The sequence below is a fragment of the Zeus faber genome (assembly GCF_960531495.2).
Source record: "Zeus faber genome assembly, chromosome: 2".
Taxonomy (NCBI): domain Eukaryota; kingdom Metazoa; phylum Chordata; class Actinopteri; order Zeiformes; family Zeidae; genus Zeus; species Zeus faber.
Window position 1 is genome coordinate 8,955,977 of NC_137189.1, and position 13,119 is coordinate 8,969,095.

Below are 13,119 nucleotides of genomic sequence, written 5' to 3' on the forward strand. Positions count from 1 at the left end.
CAACATTGGTATAAAAATAAAAAAATTAAAAAAAAATCACGATCCACACATTTAAACATTAAGTCACGAGAGAGCAGACTGAAATACACCGATATACAAAAACAGCTGCTAAGGGTCCAACAAGTGACTCCAGTGTGCCCAAAAGTTAATACTCAAACAAGCAAATGTGCTGCGGCTCTGTCGACGCCATGAAGTACACAACGAACGACAGGTGTACAGGTCGGCACAGCAAAAAGCATGTTCTCTGATCCCACGCACTTCTTCGTCTGAATATTAAACGTTATTCTTCACGAAACAGCTTGAACGTGTGAAACAGGGGCTAGGGAGTCCAGGTGTTCAGCAGTGTACCGTTCAGCTATTTGACGGAGAGAAAAATAACTGGTGATGTTGATTTGTGTGACTATGACCGCTACGGTCACTTTAGCAACGGAGAATGTCATTTTAGGTTCCAAGTAGTATATGGAGGTGACTGTGACTGTAAATGATCGGTCAGATACATGCCATTAATCTGAGGCAAAGCACAACACACCGGCATGTTTTTTTTGGGCTCAAGACAAAACATAAAGCGCCCACATACAAAAACTATACATTTTAAGTTGTCATATGAACTCAGTCTTGTGGTCTTAAGTGACAATTTGGGTTTCGTTTTGAAAATGTCCTGTTTGCATTTCAAACCCTTGCTTAGAACAAAGCTTTATTTATATTATACCAAGATCCAAATTCCAAGAAGCCTCCAGGAATCATCACGAGTGCAACGGGTCTCGCGCTGTGATCAGTCAATTTCATACATGACCAAAACGTAAAACACCACTCGTATTTAATGCTTGCGTCGAGTCACTGGAGATATCTTTGCAGATCGTGTTTCAAATGGGCCGCCTTAGCTGCCTCGGAGTTGCTCTCGCAGATAGTTTCGGAGCGCTAGTGCAAACGCAGGATTTTTAAAACAAACATCCGCTCCTAGATTAAGGCCGTGACCCCTAGTCCGAAAATAATGACGGGAGAAAAGGAGGGGGGAGAAAAAAAAACAAAAAAAAAAAAAAAGTCTTGCATTGGATTTTTGTCTGCCGTAAAAGTTAATTCTCTAACTTTGCGGACGAATGTGCAATAAGCCCCTCGGTCCATGCTCCTATAGCACACACTACAAGCAGAAATGTCTGTTATACTGTATTCTCAAGTTACACCCCCCCCCCCCCCCCCCAAAATTAAATGAATAATCCCATACAGAAAGAAAAAACTGAAATTACCCCCCAACCTTTATCTTTTTTAAGACAGGCTGGATTGCCAGGTTGAAAAACGTTCAACAATATTCCTAGTTATTAAAAAATAAAAATACACAAGCAAGCACAGAAAACGCTAGAACACATCGAGCCACTAATAAATAAGGTTTGTTATGAGCTGTTGGAAGCACATTTTTCCTCAGGTCAATGTTACAGGGCTGGGAAGTGCGTGGAGTCACTCTTTGTAGACACTAAAATGTGCCTAAAACGTCTCCCAATGGGTCTGGATACTTTTTTTTTTTTGTTTTGGTCTGATATACATTATTTTAACATGTGATACAACATACAATGTGAAGGACCTCAGTTTGACTCTGCAACATGAGACAAGTATAAAATTCCTGATGATTCGTGAAAATTCAAGAGGTTTATATCAACCCTTCCTTATCCCCCAGACCACAAATCTTTCTTTTCTTCTTTTTAAATCGAACTGTGTCAACTCCAGCACATGAAGTTTGGAAATACAGCAGAAACGCAAACACTCCTTAGGCACATGCTCCTCAGATTCAAGATGCAGATCGATCTGAAGACCCACTCAAAAGGAAACATTTGGATTAACACGGAAATAACCGTTATTGCCAATAACAGCAATTACATTATAAACCAAACTCGCCAGTTTATTTTAAGGACTGTGTATGAGGAACCTCCTTTAAGTTGCTTTGAGTTGAGCCGCATTTTAGTTTTGATTGGTGGACGTTTGGTGACACAGCAGTTTCGGATCCAAGTGGTTTCAGCTTGTGTAAAAACAGTTTTTTTTCCCCATATCTGGGTGGGTGGCAGGGTGAAAAAATTCACACTTAATTGTTATTTATACACAATATGTTCATATTTTGAGACTTGGAGTGTTAAAAATCCTTCCAGAAATTAAAGTGAAAGCAACATTGCCAATTTGCCTTTTTGTTGTTGGTTTTGTTTGTTTATTTTATAAAAAGGCAGTTTTGACTGGAAGAAATACTCGGGGCGGGGTTTGACAGAGCTGTGATTGCGTCCTAAATCGGCCTTTGGCGAACGACCGTCAGAATATAGGTCAGAGCTGGCGCGTGGGGGTTTATTGTGGGGAGAGTCACTTCCTGTCCAGCTGTCTCTCCGCCGCCCACGTTCGTCCCAACTCAGTCTAAAGGATCAGGGGCTGGACTAGTCTAAACCTAATCTGCCCTCATGCTGTTTTGGGGACCTCTCTCCTTCTCCTTCTCCTCCTCCTCCTCCTGAAGGCGGCTCTGCAGCTTGAGGCAGATGCTGGCATCGCCGCTCTGCAGCGCCTGCAGGAACAGCTCTGTGTTCTCCTGCAGGTGCTCCAGGTCGCTCTGCGTGCGCCAGTTCTGCCGCAGCAGCTCCTTGGTCCGCAGCGCAATGTCCAGCAGGCCCGACTTGCTCAGGATGTTGTAGGTGTTACAGAACCTCTTCCTCTTGTTCTCGGGGCCATCGCCCTCGCCGTGGCAGCCGCCTTCCTGGGCCTGCGGCGCGGGAAGCGACAGCGCCTGGACTTTGGAGGCGTCGGCCACACAGTCAGACCTGGGGACGGAGGGCCTAAACTCGCCCTGTGTGGCAGCCGTAAAGAGCCTCTCCCCGGGGGGTCCTGAGACGCTCAGCGCGGTGGTGGTGGTGGTAGAGGTGGAAAGGCTGCGGGACGGAGTCTTATGCTTCTTCTTGTCTCTCTGGTGCCGCTGCCGGTGGCTCGATGTCAAAACGCTGCATCGCTCGGAGACCGAGGAAGATGAGGACGAGGAATATGACAACGATGACGACAAGGAGGAAGAAGCAGTCCCCCTTCCCGAGGAACTGGAGCCGTCTCCAGGATGGGGGGCGATTTTGGGGTATGACTTGAGGAGGGGCAGGTATTTCTTGGGGCGTCGGTGTCGAGGGGAGGCGTCTTTGGAGGAAGGTCGGCGGGAGACCACCGGCTGAAGGAAGACCACCTGAGGCTGCTTGACCACCGGCTTGACCACCTCCACCGCCGGCCTGAACCCCCAGGGCTTTAGCGCAGGGGTATTGTCAGCAGGCTGCTGGGGTGAGAAAGTGAGGGTCCAAAAGAGGGATATAATTTCAAAGCAACATTACACTCACAACAAACAGACCGAGACAAATCTGATGAGTCAAAGCACTAAAAGCAGGAGAAAAGTATATTTGTTTTTCCATCAGAATGAGTTATAACTTAATCCCCGCACAGCCTAGAAAAACTATAATGGGTGTTAAGCTTGATTGCACAGCAGCTATGCCTTGCTGGTACTTCATGGTAGTTAGGGGTTATATTTCTGCAAGTAGAAACCTGGTTGAGAGTTCATTGTATTGCACAGGGAGCCAACTTTCCTTCTCATACATGAAAGACTGACCAGAATGGAAGTTTCCTTTAATGTGGGAGGTAAATAGCAAGCTTTTCATCACTAAATCATTAAACTTAATTATCATTAAACAAAATGATTAAACCTGATAACCATACGCCCCTTGTAAATAATACCTCCCTAATAAATAAATAACGCCCTAAATGATGAAAGATAACACACACAGGATTGTGTGGTGGTGGTTTTTTTTTATTTTATCTCCATCATCCTTCATATCGACCTTCTTTCGCAGATGTTTTCTATCTCAACTGCTGTAAAATTTTAATTTCACCCAAGACCAATACAGTGCTTCGTTTTTTAGAATCTGAACAAATTGATTGTGGATAATGATTTCCATATCATGGCACTTCAAGCCGCTGGACACCAACCACAGCACGGAGATGTTTATTAAGATCTCCAGTCCGAATCAGTCCTTTTAATCAATGTGCCAAATTCAAAGCAAGTGTGACTAGAAAGCGAAGCCGGCATTCCAGCTGCAGCAAGCAGGAACAGAAAGTGCCTTGTTGCACCCTGCACAGTATGATTAGCCCGAAATTAACACACACATGCACACACTTAATAGACATCGAATCGAGAGAACAGGCCTAGTACACTCTGATGTTCACATTTTCCTTATCACGGGGCAGCATTAAAAAACACCGTACCTGGTCGAGTAACACATTGTTCATGATGATCATGGGGGAAAGGCCGGAGTAAGAGCCTCCCACCACCGCCAGTCGAGACGTCAGGGGCCTCGGTGTCCCCTGCCGCGCGGTGGGGCCCGGGGTGTCCTCAGAGTCGGTGGTGTCTATCGCGCCGGCGTGCTCGGAGCTTGCATCTACACGACAGGGAGGGAGAAGTAGGAAAGCAGTTACTGCGCCGTCCAATCCTGCTTCTCAGAGACAACGGAAGGAAGACTTTGGGGAGTAGAAGCCCGACCTGAGAACCCGGAGTCCCTCTCCCATTCCGCCCTGGAGCCGCCCGACTTCACGGTGCGCAGCTTTGCGGCCGCCCGGGGGTGACCCTCCGCCTTGGGCACAGTGCTCATTGTTGTGGTGCGACGTGCGGCTAAGTCCTCGCTCTTCAAATCCGCGACAGATCTACACCGGCATCGCCAGGGCCACACCTAGGAATCCAAACATGCCGGAGGAGCTCAACTGACTGTGTGGCTGATAACGATCTGATATGGAGACAAAAGGTAGACGGACAGACGGATACACAGACAATAAACATTAAAAAAAAACAATACAGTCATAAGAATTAAAATAAATACTAAACAATAGCAATATACAAACTAAAAACTAAAAACTAAAAAGGACTAGGACAATATAGCACAGTAAACATATTGCATCTCACATTTTAAAATTACATATAGAATAAATAATAACCGAAGAAAAACAACCCAACCCACCCACTTTATTATTTAACACATTTATTAATCCTGTGCAGAATATCCCATTCATATTCCTGCTTACATATATTAGCAGCCGTACAACCGCAGCCTTTTAACTCTTAACTAGTTTTGGACTTCATGTTAAACACCGCCGGCCGATCTGTAGACCCAATAGATGGAGACGGTTCATTTTAGCTCGTTTGTGATGTACGCACGACACTTAAACGGCCATAGTGATCCCAAGAGAGGCAACTACGAGGTGAGAAGAAGAATAACAATCATAACAATGTAAACGGAGAGCGACAGACTCCAGCCAAAACAAAGCGGACCGTGATAAACCCCCCCCCCCCAAAAAAACCCAACCGAAAACCCATTAAATCCAGTTGCAAAGAGCCGAACAGTCCGCAGTGTGACCCACCGTCTGGACGCTGCGAATCCGCGCTCGGCGTCGTCTCCGGTTCTTCCGCGTGCGGACGGAAGCGCGACGGGACTCGGTGTTCCCTTCCACGGCGCGGCGCACGAGACCTCTCCCGCGGCCACGCCCCGCCCCCCCCCCGTCAGGCTGACCGCACGCGGGCCGCAGCGCTCCGCCCGGCAGTACCCTACCCGCCCCGCCGCCCCCGGCTTCCCGGACGGGGCTCGAAGCCCGGCGCAGCGGGGTCCCGGTCCCCCCCCCCCCCACAAACCCCCACCCACCTCCACCCAAAACAAACAGCGACGACGTCCAATGTCCTCGGTTCTGTGGAAGTGGCACGCGGGGGCGCACGAGGACAGGGTGTCCTTCGGTCGTCCACGCGCGTCCCTCTGGGCGTGGCCCAGCGCGGAGCAGCCGCCGCGCCTGCGCTCCGTTGGGGAGGGTGAAGCTCGGCGGTTCGAGGCCCCGCACAAGCCCCCACCTCGAACACGAGCCCGTTCGGGGGGAGCACAGCCAACACACCGGAACAGCGGGCAGCGAATGGCTGTTTATGTGGCGCGGACTGCGGCCTCGACCCGCTCCAGAACGTGTGCTTGGCGCAACGTTCGAAGCGGCCAGGGTCGTCCACTCGAACTTCGACGCGCTCTCAAAGAAGGCCCCGCGTACCGCGACCCCCGTGAGCTGTTGACGGTGTCTCCCGCCGTGCGGCCGCGGCGGCGGGGTGAGCTGCCCCCGGGGGGAAATCGGGGCGCGAAGCGATCTGGCCCCGAAGTGTCCGTTCCATTCCGCTTTTTCCAAGAAAGGAGAACGGATTTGTTGGTTTTTTTTGTTGTTGTTTTTTTCCGAGTTCCCGTCGCACTGGAACGCAGCAGTACGTCACAGTTCCCGGGGCGGTCGGTCCCGCCCACTTGTGTGTTTTCTCTCGTTGCTGATTGGCTGGCGCGTCGGCGCCGAGCCAGAAAACGTGATCGGCCGCCGTGTGCGTGGCGAGCCGAGAACATTGTGTTCGCTTTCGGCTGAGATTGTGCGGTGCGGGGCGTGTGCGGTCTGGTCGTCCCCGAGTCGACGCGCGGTAGTAAACACAAGCCGCCGCTCCTCTGGACATGCCGTTCTCACGTGCTTCGCAAAACCTCTGACACCTGATCGCTGCACCTTCCCCACGATGTGAAGTTCCCCCAAAAGAACACGCACGTCGTGCGCGGATCACACACACATGCATATGCACACATCCATAGACACACATATACATACATACATACATACATACATACACGTACAGACACACACATAGTAAGAGAAAACCTTCATTTGAATTGCATTTTACTTCTTGTCGCACACGTCGAAATAAGTTATTTCATTGGTGCCACGGCACGTCCATTGGGGAAGCGAGAAAAGAGAAACGGTACAAATAACACGTTCCCGTTCACGGCAACTCCTGATGTCTCCGTGCATCACGTCATCATTCTCCACAAACCCACGAAGCACATTGAAAAGGTTGACGCCACCGAGCAAATGTGTAACAAAGTGAGTCATTCCGCAAAGTCCAAGAGGCGCATGGAGGCCGTTGCCATGGAGGAGGAATTACGTCCCTTATCTCCTGGGTCCTCCTAAACACATCCAGACAAATTTAAAGATTCAAGGTTTAAATGAGTCTGCGGCTCTTTGTCTTTACAGCAGTTGATAGAGACTGTGAGATGGTTTCGCAAGCCGTCCCAAATGTTTTGCCCAAGATATCTTTGGAGCGGGCCAGGCGGCAATACTGGAAAACCGGAGACTCTGACCCCAAGGACCGTTTTCCCCGAGTGGTTTTAACGTTTTGCAATAAAAACACCCCACAGACACGAAGAAACTCAACCGTTTTGTCAGGTTTTATTAGTGAACTCATCTCATGGGTCATGTTTCTATTGACGTGCATCTTAGTTAGAATCAGCTTTTCCTCAATGATTCAATTGTATTCTCTATTATCCTGCCATATGTTTTTGTGTACAGTTAACTGAGTTTTATTATGTATTTTACAGTTAACAAGAGTTTTATGTGTTTTACCTTTTTTCTCCTTTTTTTGCCATTTTTCTCAATACATTTTTTGTATTACTGTTTTATTATTACTTGTTTTTGTGATGTGTATTGCTGTAAGACTGCAAGTCCTCCAGGGATGAATGAAGTATCTATCTATCTATCTATCTATCTATCTATCTATCTATCTATCTATCTATCTATCTATCTGTCTGTCTGTCTATCTGTCTATCTATCTATCTATCTATCTATCTATCTATCTATCTATCTATCTATCTATCTATCTATCTATCTATCTACCTTTCTTCCCTGCGTGTGGATCGATGCCGTCGCGACATTAAATATTAAACACAGACAGTTGGATTTGGGCGCCAGTGGAAGGACAACGATTGACCTGTGTGACCCGATCCAGACAGAGGAAAGTTAAAAACTTTCCCCATGCTTTTTAGTTATTCAATTTATAAATATATATATATATGTATATATATATATATTGTTACAACCGTTTGCTTTCCCCGTTATACACAATATACAGATCTTATATAAATTTGTGCAAACTTGCACAATTTCCTACTTTTGTCAGATTGTGAATTGTTGATTCAGAGGTTGATGGTTTAGTGTTAAACCTAAACCTTAACATAGAGTTTAGGTTTATTGTATATTATTGTATTTTATTGTATTGCCAAATGTCTTTTATTTTTTATATTGACAATTTCTTCCGTTTTTTTCTCTATGACTTAATTATCATTGTCTGTTTGTCGGTACATTTTCCAGGGATGAATGAAGTATCTGTCTACCACTCGATCTCTCTCTTTCTCTTATTCAGTGTGTGTGTGTGTGTGTGTGTGTGTGTGTGTGTGTGTGTGGATGCACAGACAGACAGAAAGACAGAGAGACAAAGATAGACAGACAGACGGACAAAAATACAGACAGACAGACAGACCGACCGACCTACAGACAGGCAGAAAGATAGACAGACAGAGGTTTGTCCAAACAAAGATTCCTCCACTGGTTGGTGTTGGAACACTGTGCCTCCAAATGCTCTGGATGGTCCAGGTGCTCCAGGAAGGAAAGCTCCGGGAGAGGTCGGATCCCTGGGGGGTCACCCTCAGCCCCTCAGCCCCTCAGCCACTCAGATCCTCAGCACCTGAGCCAGGACAGGGAACAAGGAACTGAAATGGAATCATTGTTGCTTTTTATACCCACCGCACATGATGGACACAGTGTTAAAAATAAATCCCCTCTTCGCACATGAAGGTCAAACTGTGAGCGCCTGTGTCACCCAGAGGGGAATAATAGAAGGAATATAAATCATATAAGTATCTCAAATTATTCCTTATCATTTATTCAATAATTATAAAGAATCACTTTAAGTCGAATATCTTTTTTTCTTTTTTACAGTTTCACATCCAGGGTCTAATCTGACTCGGGACCCAACGACAATTGATCCAGAATTTAAAAATGCTTATCTGAGTCGTTGCTTAAATTAAGATGAATTAGTTCTAGACTAGGAAGTTCTAGACTAAGGTAATGGAGAAGTAGTCAGCTCATAGCTCATAGTCACAGTTTCATGTATTACATTTCACTGCATATATGTATGAAAGTATGTATATGTATGTGACAAATAAAAAATCTTGAATATTGAATCTGGAATCCTTCTGTCTGGTCTTGGTGCTGGTCTTAGTCAGCCTGGTCCACCTGGCGGTATACGGGCCTGCTTCTTACGGTATACGGGCTGACACGTCACAAAATCGCCACATTTATTGGCGATTCTGCTCAACGACGTGTCATTACGATGTTGATCGGGTTTTTATTTTTCATTTATTCGTGGAAGATCCTGTGCCCAATGTGGCCGTACAACTGGAGGGCGGCTTGGAGACGAATTAGTTTGTGCGGCCATCTAGTGGCAGAAATGGAATTAACACCTTAGACCCCCCCCCCCCACACACACACACACACACACACACACAGACACACACACACACACACACACACACACACACAGACACACACACACACACACACACACACACACACACACACACACACACACACACACACACACACACACACACACACACACACACATCTGTCAATCTGAATAATTACATTCACATCATCTTGCCTCTGGGAGCAAGCACCACACACACATACCAAAACAACTAAAACAAAAACAATTAATCCAACCAAAAAAGTATAGATATTTTAACTATTTTAATTCCTTTAACGGACCTCCCACGGGGCCGCAGACCCCAGATTGTGAAACCCCTGACCTTGCATCAAATACGTCAACGTTTTTAATGCAAAGGTTTATAACAAGACAGTGCCGGATTCAAGCCAGTGTCCTAAAAATTAAAAAAAACAACAACAACAAAACAACAACAACAACAAATGAAACTGAACTCATTTATCGTGCCTATTGACCTCCACAGGAATCAGTTGAAGCAGAAATAGCGTGAGAAGATGCGAGGCGAGACGCCGTCGGGCCAGTCTGACAGAACCTAAAACAATCCTTAAAAGAGACCGAAGAGGGATTTATACATGATGATTATACATGAACAGATGATGCAGATGGAGTTAGATCTAGGGGAGTTACAGTTACTGCAGAAGGAAATGGGAAGCATTAAGAAATGTCCTCTCCCTCCCTTTCTCTCTCTCGACATACAGTGGGGTCATTTTCCACACATACAGTTAAATATCTTTTATATTCACACTTTTCTTTCCTGGTCAGGGCTGTGGGCAAATTGTTATGGAAGCCATACTATTAATCCATCGGACCAGCTAGACACTTTATAAATGTTACTCGGACTTCGATTTTAGTTATTATTCTGACAGTTAATATTAACTTTATTTGTTATACTAGTCAAAATGTATAAGTTACTAGTTTTTATTTATTAGATACTAGTAACTATTACAATTGTTACTAGTAAATATTGTGATGTTTCAACAACAATTTGGACATTTTTGTCATTGGATCCTGTTGGGCTCCATTGAGATATTAAATATTTGCTTCAGACTAGTATCTATTCCTAATGTCACTAATATCTTCCTATTGTTACCAGTATCTATTCCTAATATTACTAATATCTTCCTATTGTTACTAGTATCTATTCCTAATGTGACTTATATCTTCTTATTGTTACTAGTATCTATTCCTAATGTGACTTATATCTTCTTATTGTTACTAGTTTCTATTCCTAATTTTACTAATACCTTCTAATTGTTACTAGTATCTATTCCCATTGTTACTAGTATCTTTTCCTATTGTTACTAGTATCTATTCCCATTGTTATGAGTATCTATTCCTATTGTAACTAGTATCTATTCGCATTGTTACTAGTATTTATTCCAAACGTTACTAGTATCTATTCCCATTGTTACTAGTATCTATTCCTATTGTAAATAGTATATATTCCCATTGTTACTAGTATCTATTCCTATTGTTACTAGTATGTATGACCGTATGTATATATATGTGACAAATAATCTCCTGAGAACTTGAACTTTCTCTTGATATATTCCTATTGTTACTAGTATCTATTCCCATTGTTACTAGTATCTATACCCATTGTTACTAGGATGTATTGTCATTGTTACTAGTATATATTGCCATTGTTACTAGCATCTATTCCTATTGTTACTAGTATCTATTACCATTGTTACTAGTATCTATTCCTATCGTTATGAGTAACTATTCCCATTGTAACTAGTATCAATTCCTATTGTTACTAGTGTCTATTGCTATTGTTACTAGTATTTATTCCCATTGTTACTATTATCTTTTCCTATTGTTACTAGTATCAATTCCCATTGTTACTAGTATTTATTCCCATTGTAACTAGTATCTATTCCTATTGTTTCTAGTATACTGTATATTCCCATTGTAACTATTATCTACCCCCATTATTACTAGTATCTCTTCCTAATGTTGCTAATATTTTCCTATCTTTACTAGTATCTATTCCTAATGCCTCTTCAATTTGGTCTTGCCAGGGGACAGTAAGTTCCACTATGACCACTTGCTTTGTAGATTCCGATGTTAACACCATATCTGGGCGGAGTGAAGTGGTGCAGATGTGTTCTGGGAACTTGAGCTGCTTTCCCAGATCGACTTGGAGGTGCCATTCCCTTGCAGTGGCAAGAAGCCCAAGGAGCATGGCTGATGTTGTACCTTCTCCCCAGCTCTGACGAAGGTGAGGGACTGCTTGGGGTTGTGCTGATTCTTTCTGTTCTGAACTGCTGCGCTGATTGTGTCTGCCAAAGCCCTAAGGACCTGGTCTTGGCGCCAGCGGTACTGCCCATCCCCTAATGCCTTCGAACAGCAGCTCAGGATATGCTCCAGGGTGCCGCTTTTTTGGCACAGTTTGCATGCCGGCATGTCAGCCAGGCTGGGCTTGGGAGAACATCAAACACTGATTGGATGAGGAACTTTATGTGCATTGGTTCGACTCTCCAGAGCTCTGACCAGGTGATCTTACGCTGTTCTGCATGTTCCCACCTAGTCCAGGCGCCTTGTCAGTACATGCCGACCATCTGGGTTTGGCGGTCTTCCTCCACCTCTGCTCGTATCTCATCCTGAACCAGTTGACGCTTCTCCCTCCCCCTGGCTTTGTCATAGCGTGGCTTGGGAAAACTGTCCAGTCCTGCCCGCCCCACTGCCACATTGCTGACCAAAGTGCTGTGCCGAGGCTGTGCCGAAGCTCTGTCGACTGCTTCCTGTGCCCGCCACTTCCTACCAGTCTTCACACAGATTCCTGCTGTGGCAACTTTAACATCAGAGGAATCTCTGTACATCGTCACCTCCCTGGCGCGTGTGACCTGGAATTCCTCTGTCAAACCGCTGAAGGGAAGCTGCAGCTTGGTGTAATTCCCATACAGGGCGAGGCTGCATAGGGACCGAGGGAGCCCCAACCACCTCCGCAGAAACTGGCTAATGGTCTTCTCCAGCGCCTCCACAGTTGTCATAGGCACCTCATAAACAAGAAGGGGCCAGAGTAACCTCAGCAGGACTGCATGTTGGTACATCCAGGCTTTGCATTTCCCTGGGAGCCCCGACTTGTCGATTGCAATGAGCCAGTTTGCCTGGTCACTCCTGGTTTGTTGGAGTGCGGCTGTATCCCTCAGGGAGCTATCAAAGATCTTCCCTAGGCTCTTGACTGGTCTCTCTGTGACTGATGGAATCTGTGTCCCTCCCACGGTAAAGCAGAACCGGTCAGCCACTTTACCTTTCTTCAGGACCAGAGACATGGACTTGGCTGGCTTGTAACTCATTCTTCTCCATGAGATGATTCGTTCAAACCCCCGAAGGAGCCATCTGCAACCATGATTTGACAATCATGTTCATGGCCAGTGAGAAGAGTTGCACCGAGATTGTACAACCGGTGTTTATGCCCTTCTCCAGCTGCTGCCATTCCGATGTTGATGATCCTGAAGAGACTCTCAATCTGAAGTTTTTGATTAGTCCAGAATGACTTTTCGGATCGCCTCTGGCACATGATGTCTTGTCAGTAGTGTTTCTATGAGCTTGTGTGGAATGGATCCATAGGTGTTGGTTAGGTCCAGCCAGAGTGCTGCAAGGTCTCCTCTGCTTTCCCGTGCCTCTCGGATCAGCTGAGTCAGTACCCCCCTGTGCTCTAGGCATCCAAGTACTCCTGGGACTCCACCCTTCTGTACTGAGGTGTCATCCGAAACTACTGGGGCAGAAGC

At 45.7% G+C, this 13,119-nt stretch overlaps 1 protein-coding gene across 3 annotated transcripts; it reads right to left on the minus strand.

Moving 5' to 3' along the window:
• Positions 1–1,227: 1,227 nt before the first annotated feature.
• Positions 1,228–5,783, minus strand: cipcb (CLOCK-interacting pacemaker b). 3 transcript variants are annotated; one of them, XM_080024162.1, is made up of 4 exons: positions 5,682–5,783; positions 4,532–4,772; positions 4,258–4,430; positions 1,228–3,277 (listed from the first exon to the last, which is right to left on the minus strand). In XM_080024162.1, the coding sequence occupies exons 2-4, from the start codon at positions 4,638–4,640 to the stop codon at positions 2,420–2,422; spliced, it is 1,140 nt and encodes a 379-aa protein (XP_079880288.1). In that variant the 5' UTR covers positions 4,641–4,772; positions 5,682–5,783; the 3' UTR covers positions 1,228–2,419. The 3 variants fall into 3 exon arrangements, with proteins under 3 accessions (XP_079880288.1, XP_079880289.1, XP_079880287.1); XM_080024163.1 differs by lacking the exon at positions 5,682–5,783 and adding an exon at positions 5,404–5,515 and having other exon boundaries at positions 1,228–3,274; XM_080024161.1 differs by lacking the exon at positions 5,682–5,783 and adding an exon at positions 5,404–5,515.
• Between the last annotated feature and the right edge of the window lie 7,336 nt (positions 5,784–13,119).